Source organism: Podarcis raffonei, chromosome Z (genome assembly GCF_027172205.1).
Source record: "Podarcis raffonei isolate rPodRaf1 chromosome Z, rPodRaf1.pri, whole genome shotgun sequence".
NCBI classification, from domain to species: Eukaryota; Metazoa; Chordata; class Lepidosauria; order Squamata; family Lacertidae; genus Podarcis; species Podarcis raffonei.
The window spans coordinates 9,159,021-9,174,114 of NC_070621.1; the positions used below are offsets into that span (position 1 = coordinate 9,159,021).

Here is a 15,094-nt window from a genome sequence, read left to right on the forward strand (position 1 = left end):
CAAGCCCTCCAGGTCTGTCCCCAGGTCACGCCTCTCTCCTCAAGCCACACCCCTCACCAGCCCTGCTTCATACCCTCCTGGAGTGTATTTTGCCTGGCTGGAATGTGTCCTTGAACCCTGATGATGCCTCTTGCTTGCCTGGATAGAGGGCAGAGAGGAGTGTGCTGAGTGTTTGCAGAAATTAGCCTAACTGTACAAATGCAACATTTACTGTGCATTGTTGCTCCTCTCACTTCTGATTCTGACCCACAGCACTAGGGGCATGTGCCCCACAGAAGGTTGCCCAGAAGAAAATGCAGCTCTCGGAATGAAAATGGGATGACCAATGTTTTATGCAGATCTAAATAAAAAGTCACAGATCAACAAAACCCTGCAACCATCATAAATCTCCTGTGATGCTCGCACCAATCCTTGATTTCCCTCTGCACACTTTCACCTCTTCGGCCGGCTCCCTATTCAGGGAACAGCTGAATAGCCTCAGCTGTTCCCTGAAGAGGTGACCTCATCATCCCAAGTGGGAACCTGCCAGGCCCTGGGCAGCCATCCTTTCTCCAAACAAATGTCTTTTCAGGCTTCTTGAAGGTCCTGCTTGGAAACGGACAACCCTTCCTTGCACCCCACCCACCAACCACACTCCCTGACTGCTGTAGTTTTGCAAGCCAGCCGCACACAGCTTGTGTCAAAGCCTGGCAATTCACACAAGGGCCAGGCAGCAGGTTTGCTTTCCCTTCTGAGCTGAGGCACTAGCACACCTCACCCCCTACCCTCAAAACAAAGAGAGGGCAGACGGAAGGCTGGAGACATTATGGATGGCAATACAGTACAATGCAATACAGTTATCGTGTCCAATGTAACGTTAATGACATTTCAGTCATGATCAAGAGGCTGCATGCTGGGCATCTCTGGTCTACATATTAAAATAAGAATTTAAGAAGAGGGTTGCTGGATCAGGCCAGTGGTCCATCTAGTCCAGCATCCTGTTCCCACAGTGGCCAACCAGAGACCCGTGGGAAACCTGAATGAAACAGCAGCTCTCCCCACTTGTGACTCCCAGGACTGGTATGCAGAGGCACCCTGCCTCCAGCAGCAAAGGGAAAACGCATCCGCTGTGCCTAATAGCCACTAATAGCTTTGTTCTCCATTAACAGATTAGCTGATGCTCCCCGGATACTTCCTATATCCAAATGAGGTATATTATGTAGCCACATCATATTTTACATCAAATAGGCCAGACTGTGCCACTTCACAGTCTCATTTCAAAACAGAGGCAGATGAAAGCATGGATGATTATTGGGAACAGTAAGCAACTTGCTCCCAATAATCAAAAGGGCCTTGTAATCGTAATTAAAACAAGAAGCTGGCCAGCCATTAGAGCTTTGGAATTTGCCTGCAGCTTGAAGGATCAACATTCTCATCCAGAACTGAGGTCCAGTTTAGGACGGGGAACCCATATACCAGGAGTGGGGAACTATTCAGCCCAAGGGCCACATTTCCTTCTGAGCAACCTCCTGGGGGCCAGTAGTAGGCAGAACCAGAGGCAAAAGTGGGTGGAGCGAAGAATGTAGATTTGAGCTTTGAGCAGTAGGGCAATGTCAACAAACACTCCCCTCCTGTTAGGATATAGTTCCATTCCACCTTAAAAGGATACAGGCATGACTTTTGTGTATCACATGCCTGTTTACTCCCAGCACTGTCTGCTGGGAACTTCTGTTGTATGTTGCTTTTGCTATACTGCTGTTTTGCCGGAGACGAAGGGATGCAGACATGTTTTCCTTTGTTCCTGAACTATGCTAAATAAATGCTGTAAATAATGCTTACATCTGCCTCTGTCCACCTCATCTGCTGTGTGATGATTTACACACTCTGCTGACAGAGCATGCACAGGTCTCTAAACGTATCTGAGGCTCATGTAGCTGACTGACTGATGCTGTTCCACAGGAGACTGGTGATCGTCTGGAGCCAGCTGGGGGCCTATCTGATGCCCCCGTCTCCCCGGCATCCTCCATCCAGGCAAGCAAGCAAGAGGCATCATCAGAGTTCAAGAACATATTCCAGGCAAAAACTCTCAAGTGCACTGGGTCAGTGAAAGGTGTGGCTTACGGGGGGGGGAGGGAGTTCCAAGGGTCAGGAATATTGGCCTGGAGGGTCATTGTCACTGCCTGGGACACACCTCAATGGCATAACATCCACCTTCTGTGCAGCTGGCCCCAGGTCTCCGGGCAGCGCTGGGAAGGTTATGTGTCAAAAACCTGGAGAGCCACTGCCAGTCAGTGCAGACAGTACTAAGCTAGATGGGCATGCTCATCAACCCTGCTATGCTCCTCTGAGCCCTAAGATAATGGAGCCATCTGGCACCGAGAAGGTGAGGGATGGGCAGTAGGACTCACCTGGCAAATTGCTATTGACCAGGTCCAGGTATTGCTCCAAGGAGGTGAGGATCTTGTAGCCAGCACTGTTGATGAGAATCCGGGGCTGGAGACCTCTCTCATAGGCCTGCATAAGGAGGAGAACAAGCACATACCAGGAATGTCCCAAAGGCAAATCAGATCTGCTGGGCCACTCAAGGTTCTGGACCTTTGCTCCAGCAAAATCCAGGCCCTGCAAATCCTTCAATCAAGTCATGTTTACACCCTGTCTTTCTACAATTAACAGAACTTAGCAGATCAGTCAAAGATCCATCTCAGACTATATAAGACCCCTCACTTACCTGCCTGTACTTTCTCAACACAATGCAATATGACTAAAATTCGGTTTTAATGGAAGACTCCAAACAGGAAGAAAAGTCCCCAAAATTGCCATCAAAGCTAGATGAGCTCAATCAGAACTGGTCTGTAATGTTGTGGGCTTTACTCAAAAGGCAGTCTGCATGCATGGATATTGCTCCCCATCCCCCAGTCCCTGATGCTGCCTTGATCACCTTATACTGGATTTGATGTTTATGGTCTGCAGACCAAATAAAGTGAAAACGACTGAACTCAATATGGCACAGTATTGTCTACACCAACTGGCAGCAGCCCCCTAAGATTTCAGACAGGGAGTCTCTCCCAGTCCTACCTGGAGATGCCAGGGATTGAATCTGGAACTTTTTGCATGCAAGCGAGATGCTCTACTGCTGAATCACAGCTGTTTTCCAATATAATGTCTGGGGTCTGGTGTTAGCTGGCTTATACTGACACAAGACCAGCTCAGTACTGTAAACATTGAATACCAATGGCTTTCTAGGGTTTCAGGCAGGGGTTGTCTCCTAGCCCTCCCTGGTGATTGAACCAGGGACCATCTGTGTGCAAATCAGGTGCTCTACAACTGAGCTATGTGCCTTCACTAAAGAGCAGTCAGCCAGGTCAAGTGAGAGTGTGTGCAAATTGTACTGCTGGAGAAGTTTGCTTTGCAGCTCAGAGAGCTGCTACTCCTGTGTAGGAGGGCCTCCTTGAGCAGCCATCCCCAGAGATCACCTCAAAACACAAGAGATCTCAAGAAGGTGCTCAAGACCCTACCCATAAAGCTGCCAGCGGGACAAGCGCCTCTGCCCAAATACCACCCACCAGCAAGCACAATGCATGCTTTGTTAACCCAAGTGAGGGGCCTCACCAGTTTGTTCTCATACAGCACCAGCCCATAATTATGGGGCACGACACAGAAACGGTTCCTCCACTTCTTGTTTTCTTCCATGTACTGGAACAGATTCCCCGAGAAGATGGTACGTGGCTCCAGTGGAACCTAGAGAGGCGGGAGTGGGGTGGGGGAGAGAGAGAAAGAGAGAAGCAAAATACAGTGAACCTGGAAAGAAGGTGCAGCAATGAGACTTCAGGACACATTTCTGCAAAACACTCACCCCCCTGACTTGCATGCCAGCTGACAACAGTACTGTAACAAATTCAGTCTTTAACAATCCTCCTAGTTGCCTAACTCCTCCTCTTCTTCTTCTTCTTTGGCAATCACTCATAGCCATGTAAGATTGTCTTCCATAAACACAGTTTTAACAATGAGTCCGTAAGTGGAGGCCAATTCTGGACCCACATGTCCTTCCACAGTGGGGACACTGGTTCCCAGGCAGGAGCTAGTCACGGTGTTGATTTGCCAAGCGTGCCTTCCTCTTAGCACATTTCTCCCTTGTGCCCTGATTTCGAGTGTCTTCAAAGACCATGACACCTTTGGTAAAGGCTGTTCTCCAATTGGAGCGCTGGCAGGCCAGTGTTTCCCAGTTGTTGGTGTTTGTTCTACATTTTTTTAAGATTTGCCTTGAGACAGTCTTTAAACCTCTTTTGTTGACCACCAGCATTACGCTTTCCATTTTTAAGTTCGGAATAGAGTAGTTGCTTTGGAAGACAATAATCAGGCATCCGCACATGACCAGTCCAACGAAGTTGCTGTTGAAGAATCATTGCTTCGACACTGGTGCTCTTTGGTTCATCCAGTACACTGATATTAGTTCGTCTGTCTTCCCAAGTGATGTGTAAGATTTTCCGGAGACACCGTTGATGGAATCTTTCGAGAAGTTGGAGATGGCGTTTCTAAGTGGTCCATGTTTCACAAGCATACAGTAAGGTTGGTAGTACAATAGCTTTGTAAACAAGCATTTTGGTTTCCCTGCCTAACTATGGTATCAGGAACTCCTTGTAGGAGAGAGAATACCCTGGTGGAGGAGAAGTGATCTACCCATTCCTCCTTTGCCAGAGCACATTTCCATTCTAGATGCAGCAGAAGAAAGATTTTTCCCTTTAACCCCCCTGCAAAACTTTAAAATACTGAAATCAGGGTGGGTAGTTTATAGAAGAACACCTACCCATAATGATAGAAAACACAACTGCCCAACAAAATTGAGACAGAGATGGCAAAGCACTCCTTCATGCTATGTTTAATTCCCTTGTAGAAATCACTTTCCCAAGATTTTTGCTGCTGGTTTAGATGACTTTGAGAGAGTGCTTGACAGGAGGGCAGGTCTGTCAGTGGCTATTAAGCTAAATGATAAAACAGAACCCCCATGTTCAGAAGAAGTAGACCTCCCAAATGCCAGTTTACTGGAGAACACCACTGGGGAGAGTTGTTGCATCATATCCTGCAAATGGCATTCTGGATACATTTGGTTGGAAAGTAGGAAAGGCCTACCTTAGAGGGATGTTGCAAAGATGCACAAAAGCTGCTTCCAACACTTGAAACAGGCCGAGTAATCATTATGTTAGGATACAGTGGTACCTCAGGTTAAGTACTTAATTCATTCCGGAGGTCCATTCTTAACCTGAAACTGTTCTTAACCTGAAGCACCACTTTAGCTAATGGGGCCTCCTGCTGCTGCCGCGCCGCAGGAGCATGATTTCTGTTATCATCCTGAAGCAAAGTGCTTAACCTGAAGCACTATTTCTGGGTTGGCGGAGTCTGTAACCTGAAGCGTATGTAACCCAAGGTACCACTGTACTATCAAAATATCCAGGTGTAGTAAGTTTCACAGGTTGCCATATGGGAAGAGGTGTCATTGGCCTTAACAAAGCCATTTCCATTCATTTCCTCAGATGATCCTGTAGTTTTGCTTTCTTTTAACATCAGAAATTAATAGTAATTCTCTTTTTCATTGAGGCAGGCTTTAGCAATCCTGAAGAATCTCACATCCCAACCTCCCCATGAGTCAGGAGCAGTCACTTCCTGCGCTGGCTTTGTTGACGAAGCAGCATAAACAGGAAGAAACCCACTCACCTATTTCTTTTACTTACACACACACACACACACACACACACACACACACACAGCCATCTGTCAGAGAATTTGAGCATAAATACTAAGAGACACTTAAAAAAAAATTTTTTTTTTGGAAGGTCAAGGGTGAACAGATATGGCTGCAATCCTACACATACTTTCCTAGGAATAAACCTTACTGAATACAGTTGGATTTCAACTCTTGATTAAACATGCAAAGGGTCCAGCTGCACTTCATCATTAAATTATTTGAATTTGATCCCTGAGGAAAGGAAGCAAACTTCCCTCTCTGCCGATAAACACAGAGAGTCTGCATGTTATAAGGCCACTGTGGCTAGGATCGTTTGCATGCGTTTGCAAGGAGAAGCATACCACAACGTGAACAACCACAGCACTTCAATGCAGTGGCAGCCGGCTGGTGACCGTGGTGGAGCAGAAGGCAGTGACCAACTGTGGGTGGAGCCAGAGGCAACAGCATAGAATGAGCAGCTCCCTGATTGGCTGTAACTGAGAAGGCAGGCAGGTAGGGATTGGATGGGGGCAGAGAGAGGTTGATGAGGCACTGCCCCATGTGCCTTATGGACCAGGCTCCAATGCTACGGTGAGAATGAGTCAAGGTTATGACAGGCACATGGACACACACACAAACTACCCAGTAATAAGCAGGGCACAGCCAACATCCTCCCTCCCTTGCCAAGGTCAGCCTTAACCACAGGCGAGTGACACCCAGGGGTGGTTATTAAAGCCCAAATGTTTATTTATCTCAGGTATCCTGCAATAAACAGGAGGCCACAGCAGACACAGCAAGGACACCAGTTTTTGAAAGGCACACACCCCTGACTGCTTATGCACTTCAGAATTAAAGAGGGATCTGTTGTGCTCTAGCGACAGGACAGCGGTCATTAGCAGCTGTCCCTTGCAGCTCAGGACTAGAAAGCAGGTTTGACGGAGGCAGCTAGCCAGACACAAACAGTGGAGAGATGCTCTGCTTTGCACAGGGACAGGGGATTCTGACCCCTCATTTGCTATTTTGAACCTCAGCCAGTCAGATCAAGAAACACCTCCCCGCTTTCACATATGAGAGGAAGCATTTATTCGCACAGCACCTATTAAAACAATGGCATCCTCTCCCAGAAGATGCAATGACAGCCATGAATTTGGATGGCCACCCTGTCAAATTTGGCCTCCGAGGGATGGGGGATTATGATTTGGCCACAACTAGTACTCCAACCCCCCACCCTCGTTCTAGAGAAAAATGTGCCAGCATTTCTGTCACGATCTCATGCATGACTTGAAAGCAAAACTACAGGCCACATATGTAGGAAAACATTTACCCACACAATGAGCAACAAGCATGGGGCAGTGTGGTGTAGTGGGTAGAGTGCTGGACTAGGACCTGGGAGACCAGGCGGGCGCAGGGCACAGAGGGTTCATGGGGCCATGCTGTGTAGCCTGCCTGCCCACCCACATAAGGGGAAGCCTGGCCAGCTGACTGGTGAGGGGGCTGTGGGTCTACCGGCAAGGTAAGGCCAGGCTCCGGTGCCCAGAGACCTCCAGTGCAGGGGCGCCTGTCCTGTGCCCCCTCTAAACCATGTGCCCAGGGCTATGGCCCCTCTGGCCCTCCTCAATCTACTCCCCTGTTTCAAAGCAGTGTACACACCATTGTAAAGAACCAGCCTGTTTATTATAGCCAAATAAGGTCAAACAGCAGCAGCAAGTTCTTTTAAAAAGCATCAAATAAACCTGCATGTAAATTAAAAGACAGAACATAAAAGAGAAAGTAAAATGCCCTCGCAAACCATCCAAGATAAAAGAAGCTTGAGCAAATAATAATTTTAAGAAGTCTTAATCTTGTGCCTTAGGCTGTGTACACACCATACATTTAAAGGACATTTAACATGCGTGCGCACAGACACACACAGAATCCTTGGAACTGCAGTCTGTTAAGGGTGCCAGGAACTGTAACCGTGAGGAGAAACTACATTTCCCAGGATTTTTATTTTTTTTTTAGGAGGGGGAAAAAACTTAAAATGTATGCTGCATATATAGGGATTCCCCCCACTTATGGGTGGGTTACATTCCAGGCCCCGCATGCGTAAGTGAAATTGCATAAAGCGGGGAGCGCCCTCTAAAAAGCCTCTGGATGTCTATTTTCCCCTGCTCTCCAGCAGTCTCTCCTGCTCGTTCTTTGTGCAGTCCAGACGATCTGCTGTTGCAGCTCTGGGGCCAGCAGGAAGCTGGAGGACATGTGGGAAAGTGGCTGCTGCGCTACCCCACACAATAGCTGTTAGGCGGTGAGGCTGAGCAGCATAAACCAAGTCCTACTGTGCCTTTAGTCTCTTTGGAGCTTCCTCCGCCCTCACTGATATCCTCTTAGGGCTCCTGGGAGGGTCTTCTCGTGAGCCACAAAGAAGCTTCAGCTCTCTCACATTTCTGAGTATGATTCAGTTTATTTATTTATTTCCTGGCACCACGCAAATATTTGGTTGCACGCAAGTAGAATGTGCATAAGTGGGGTGGGGGGGATGCCTGTAATCAGCAAAGGTGCCAGGAGGAGTTCTGGGGCTAGGATGGGGCTACCACCAAGAAGGCTCTGGTAATGCCCACACCATACATTTAAGCCACACAGCAACAATTCCCGGCACCCTTCCCAAACTATAATTCCCAGGATTCTTGGTGGGGAGCCATGTGCCTTAAAAGTATGGCGTGGATCTGAGCTTTGGCATTTCCTAGTCCAATAAGGGTACTGTCAGGTTTCCTTCCACTCACTCCAAATTCTGCAGAAGCCTTTTAGAAGATGGCTTCCGGGTCCAGCACCTTAACCACATGCCTTGGCCAATAGCTTTCCACCACCTGGCCTGGTCTGAAAAGCAACTGGAGGCAGCTTCATTAACATGTGACCCCTAGCCTTAATGAAGATGTTGGAGGCCTTCCTCCTGCCAGCTCTCCACCCTCACCCAGCAGCTGGGACAGGTCACAAGACTGGAAGCCCTCCAGGTTCCCTCAGGATCAAAGGCTCAAGGCAGACAGCACACCAAGTATCCTGTTTTGCATCTGAGCTTGTCTTGCCTCTAGGCAGACAGAGAAAGTTGCAATTAAGCACTTAAGGGTGTTTATATGCCTTGAAAAGGATGGAGGATCAGCTGGAAAGAAACATCACTGCCTTGTTTGGACAGCAGAAGAGACAAGAGGTGGAAATGGGCAGAGGGCCTTCTTGGCAGTGGCACCCTCCCTGTGGAATGCCCTCCCATCAGATGTCAGGGAGATAAAGAATTATGCAAGTTTTAGAAAACGCCAGGGAAGTTTTTGTTTTTATTTAATTTTTAATTTTATTTATAAGTTTTCAGTTGTACACTCATATCATTTTACATTCTTGTACAATAATTCTTTTGGACAGTTCTTTGTACATCTTAGGTAAAGGTAAAGGGATCCCTAACCGTTAAGTCCAGTTGTGGACGACTCTGGGGTTGCGGCGCTCATCTCGCTTGACTGGCCGAGGGAGCGGGCGTACAGCTTCCAGGTCATGTGGCCAGCTTGACTAAGCCACTTCTGGCAAGCCTGACCAGCGCACGGAAACACCGTTTACCTTCCCACCGGAGTGGTACCTAATTAACTACTTGCACTTTTTTCCCGACCTACTAGGTTGGCAGGAGCTGGGACTGAGCAACGGGAGCTCAGCCCGTCATGGGGATTCGAACCGCTGACCTTCCAATCGACAAGCCCCAGGTTCTGTGGTTTAGACCACAGCGCCACCCGCGTCCCTTGTACATCTTAATTAGCTGTATATACAGTAATACATTCATCTTGTTTTCAGCCTTCTCGTGTCCTTTATTGTCAACTGCTGGTCAGAAGGTATCCCCTACTTGGAATTCGTATTTAAGATCAAATTTTTGTAAATATTCCCCTAAATATTCCTACTCACTCCCCGTCTAGTTATCATCTACAGGTCTTACTTCGGATGTCATACTTGCAAGCTTCACATATTCAATTAATTTATTACCCTTTGTTATTTCCCTGGGGTCTCCCTTTGTTTTCAATATCTTGTGTATACTATCCTTGCCACTGTTGTTGCATATAAGAATAAGTAATGGGCTTGGGGTGGGTGTGTAACTCATTCCCAATTATGCCAAGAAGTTTCTGGTTTCTTAGGAAATGTATTTTTTTTAAAAAAATAATAACTCGTTGGACACCCAAAATTTCCCAAAATTCATTTGCTCGATCACATTTCCACCATAAGCGAATAAATGTACCCTCATCTTCCAGACATTTCCAACAGAGTTTTGAATCTTTTTTATTCATTTTGGCCAGTTTGACTAGTGTCAAATACCATCTGTATTGCATTTTATTTTATTTTTGCATTTCTCTAATTTGGTAAAAAGCAGAGAAGTTCATTGTTTGCTTCCATAATTTTTCCCACTCGTCAATTTAAACATTATGCCCAATGTCAACGGCCCACATAATCATTGCTTCTTTTATAAGTTCGTCTTTAGTTTCCCATTCTAGCAATAGCTTATATAATTTAGAATATAGTTTTTTATTGGGCCCCAAAATCAGTGTTTCATATTCTAAACTTTCTTGAATAAATCCTATTTCCTTATATTTTTTGAACTTCTCATTTGTTTTGAGATACTGAGAGCAATCAGGTATCCAATTAAAAATATCCTGCCTGTCTCTTAGTTATATGTTGCCCTCATGGTATTCAAGGAGGCCTTTATATTTCCCCCAAGTCCTATCCATATTTAGTCTTTTTATTGCAACTGCTTCTACTGGTGAAATCCAACCGGGGGTCTTTTTTTCTAAAAAGAAAAGAAACCCAGCCAGATGGGCAAGGTCTAAATAAAATACTAATACTAATAATAGTTACTTGGCCAACAATGCAATCTGAACAACAATTAGTTTTGTAGCCTCTGGCTTTGATTTAGCCCAGTCTCTCTGTCACATATAAACAAAGGAAAGGGAGGGAGGTGGGAGAAGAACTGCTGTCCCTGCATGAGAACTTAAAATGTGTTTTTACATGTAAAGCCTGCCTTGCTTTGCAGGCACATACCTCCACATGTGTTGGGATTGTCCCAAAATTCAACCCTTTTGGACAGCAGTCCTACAAGAAATATGCAAAATAAGTAAACAGGTATTAGAAGCTACCCCATCACTGGCCTTATTGAATATTTTCCAAGACAATAATGCTCACACGCTATAAAGAGCTTATTATAACCCACCTACTCTCAGCAGCCACAAGCATCATAGCTAGACACTGAAGATACCTGTGAGAAGTGAACATGGACCACTGTATGGGAAACAGCCTTACTAGAAAAACTAACCAACAGACTAAAACTGAAATGGGGACAAATAAAAGAGAACACCTTATCCCTGGAGTGGCTCCCCTTTATTACACACACAGCCCAACAAGAGAACAAGAACACACCAACAGTATATGAATCAATATGGCAACCCCTCCCCTCCCTCAAACAAATCTCACTGCAGTCAACTAAAGGCAACCAACCATGCCATGCCCCACCAACCTCTCTCACTTCCAATGAAAACTAATAAATGAATAGAAAGAGGAGAAAAGAGTCGGCGGAAGAAGATTGGAAGAAATTTAAAGACTATTTACAGAAATATTGCAAAATTAATGAATGTTAGAATGATGTCGGATAGAAATTAAGTGGTTTCCAGCTGTAACGCTTTAAGAGAATATGGAAAAAAAGGTTTAGAAATAAGTTAAAATTTATTGATAAGGATTTATTGATAAGGATTTGCTGAACTAACAATTTGAATTGGAATACAAAAAAGGGAGGTATGAGGAGGTCTGGGAAATAAGTTAATGAAAAATAAGTAATGGAAACTTTATGTGTTTTTTAATTATTTTTTATTTTTGTATTTTTGTTATTTTTTCTTTTTGATTTTTATTGTATTACTATTGAAAACTTTAATAGTAGTATTGAAAACTTTAACGTCTGCGTGTCTGCGCGTGCCACAATTCGCCGCTTCCGCGCATGACATTTTGCGCATCTGCACATGCACGTGATGTCATTTTGAGTATTTGCGCATACGCGAGCAGCAAAACCCAGAAGTAACGCGTTCCGTTACTTCCAGGTGGCCGCGAAGCGTAACCTGAAAATGCTCAACCTGAAATATATTTAACCCGAGGTATGACTGTATAGCTTTAAGAGAGGATTGCACAAATTCACGGAGGACAAGGCTATTGGTATGGCTACTAGCCACTGCACTGAAAATTTTGTGGGTGCCTGGGCACCCACCACCCTGCAGAGACAGTGCCAGCCATGATGGATATACTGTCTCCATGGTCAGAGCAGCAATGCTTCTGAATACCAGTTGCTCCAACAGGAGAGGAGAGTGCTCTTGTGTTCAGCTTACAGAGGACCCAGTTTGAAACCTTGGACAGCTGCTGCCAGTCAGTGCAGTGTAGACAATACTGACCTAGAAGGGCCAACAATCCGACTAAGTACAGCTTCCTATGTTCCTACAGCATGACTAAAGATTTGATTGAAGCTTTTAGGACGGTAGCTCAATGGTAGAGCACCTTTTCATTCATTCATTCAGCCTTTATTGGCACAATTTAGACAACAGAATCATAAAAGAGAGGGAGGGAAAAAAGCACCTATCCATAAAGCACTTGTAATCCAGTCATATTAAACACATAAAACATATAAAAGATTCAGTAGCCACCATTAAGTTTTAAATTTGACTTTAAAAATCTTGGCTAAATATCCTGAAACAATCTCAGTAGTTTCGGGTATATCATCCCTCAACAGATACTAGATTACAGGTTCTTAAACTTCAAGGGAGCCACAAGTAGATTTCTCCGAAGAATATCGAAGAGAAGGCAGTCCAAAATTATATGGTATATTGTATCCAGTGTACTCATACCCAGCGGCATATCAACCTCCAACGGTGCCTGGAGCAGACTTTTTTTAGGGCAGTCACCAAATTTCCATAGCTGCCGATTTCTACCACCCCTTGCAGCACCCTACAGACCCCTGTGCTACTTTGCATGTAGAAGGTCCCAGCTTCAATACCCAGCACTGCCAGGTAAGTCTGAAAGAGGTACTGTCCTAAAGCCTGGAGAGCTGCTGCCAATCAGTGTGGTCATTATTGAGCTAGACAGAGCAATGGCCTGACTCAGTATAAAGTGGTATCTTGGGTTACAGATGCTTCAGGTTACAGACTCTGCTAACCCAGAAATAGTACCTCGGGTTAAGAACTTTGCTTCAGGATGAGAACAGATATTGTGTAGCAGTGGCGCGGTAGCAGCGGGAGGCCCCATTAGCTAAAGTGGTGCATGCTCTAGTTATCTCCCGCTTGGATTACTGCAATGCGCTCTACGTGGGGCTACCTTTGAAGGTGACTCGGAAACTGCAATTAATCCAGAATGCGGTAGGTAGACTGGTGACTGGGAGTGGCCGCTGAGACCATATAACACCGGTCCTGAAAGATCTTCATTGGCTCCCAGTACGTTTCCGAGCACAATTCAAAATGTTGGTGCTGACCTTTAAAGCCCTAAACGGCCTCGGTCCTGTATACCTGAAGGAGTGTCTCCACCCCCATCATCCAGCCCGGACACTGAGGTCCAGCACCAAGGTGTGGTTACAGGGAACCAGGCAGAGGGCCTTCTTGGTAGTGGTGCCTGCCCTGTGGAACGCCCTCCCAGCAGATGTCAAGGCAATAAATAACTATTTTACTTTAAAAAGACAACTGAAGGCGACCCTGTTTAGGGAAGTTTTTAATGTCTGATGCTGTATTGTTTTTAATATTGAGTTGGAAGCCGCCCAGAGTGGCTGGGGAAACCCAGCTAAATGGGCGGGGTATAAATAATAAATTGTTGTTGTTGTTGTTGTTGTTGTTGTTGTTGTTGTTGTTGTTGTTGTTGCTGCTGCTGCTGCTGCTGTTATAAAGTGGTACCTCAGGTTAAGAAGAACAGTTTCAGGTTAAGAATGGACCTCCAGAACTAATTAAGTTATTAACCTGAGGTACCACTGTAAAGTACATCTCCCCATGATATTTGAGTCAGGTTACTATCCCCAGCCAGCTTGTCAGTGCTGCATAGTAATTGAGTTAACTATTGTTGTAAGGAACAATTAGATGGGTGTATGCATCATTCTTTCTTTACAAAAGTCTTTTACAGGCCACCACGCAAGCCTCAAAAGGCCGCCCAAGGCAGTTCTCAACATTCAAAATGAAAATTAAAGACGCAAACCATAAAATCAGAAAGTAATTAAACGGAGCCAAAGAAAAAACCCCACAACCATCCACAACTGGCTGGAATAAAAAGGTATTTAAACTGCCCTGTCTAAAACATGCACACACATACAGACTGAGCATGGGGCCAGTTGAATCTCCTCTGGGAGTGGGCTTCCACGAATGGAGTGCCACAACATAGAAGGCTCTGCTCCATGTCCCAAGCAAAGGTGGCTCTCCAGGTGTTAGGATGTGCAGCAGCACTTTTGATAATATATGCAGTCACCAGGCAGGTTCATACTGAAGGAGGCAGTCATTTAAAGTATCCCGGTCCCCAAATGCTCATGGCTTTAGGTAATGAGCAGCACCTTGAACTGAAGTGAACTGGGATCCAGTGCAAACCAAAGGAAATCAGAATGACCTGGCTGTGCTCTAGAAGGCTCCTCCCTTCCTCACCTGTCACCAGAAAGCAGCCTTTCCATCAGGCTGCAGCAGAGGGAGAGAAGGGAAGCAAGGTCACCCCATCAGCTCAACTGAAAGACCAGCAACTTTTGGTTCCTCCTCACCTTAAACTGTTTCCCTGTTCACTGGAATAACTCTGCTACCTAAAAAAAAAAAGTCCCTGGGTTTCCTCCCCCACCGCTCCCTCTGTATCCCCTTTCTCCCTTCTACGCCATGTCTTTCAGAAAGTAGGCACAAAAGTTATGGATTTCTTATTATCAATCTATCTGAGCTTCTCTAGGACCCATTTTTGGCTGAAGAGTCTAAATCCAACAAGACTCCTTTGAACCTTATTGCGAGACCCTTTCCAGCCACCCCTCCCCGTGCCCGCTTCTTGAAGTTTCTCCTTCCCAGCCCCCAAAGTCTGAAACAGAACCCCTCAATCTATATGTCCTCTTACAGACCTGCTCAAATTTTGGAAGAAAGCTTTCCTGCCCTGCCCTTAAAAAAACCCCCAACACTGTCAATGCTTATTTGAAGTGCATGATCTCCTACCTCTTGCAAACAGAGGGGGGGGGAAAGAAATCTGGGATCTATTCCCAATCCTTCTCCTGCAAATCATGCTAGCTTCTCCCTGTGCACAGGCATCTATAGGAATATTCCTTGGGGTGGTGGGAGGGAAAGGAAAACACTGAAAGTGCAGATCTGGTTAGTTTCTCACCCCAAAAATAATAATAGTGCCTATCTCAGTTTCTACAATGCTAGAAAC

General features: G+C 45.7%; 1 protein-coding gene across 1 annotated transcript in view; it reads right to left on the reverse strand.

Moving 5' to 3' along the window:
* NIBAN2 (niban apoptosis regulator 2) overlaps positions 1-15,094 on the reverse strand; it is a 98,740-nt gene that overhangs the window by 32,091 nt on the left and 51,555 nt on the right. The window contains exons 3-4 of the mRNA XM_053373477.1: positions 3,589-3,717; positions 2,388-2,493 (exon numbers count right to left, since the gene is read on the reverse strand). Of these exons, the coding sequence (XP_053229452.1) occupies positions 2,388-2,493; positions 3,589-3,717 (235 nt within the window). The remainder of the gene's footprint in view (positions 1-2,387; positions 2,494-3,588; positions 3,718-15,094) is intronic.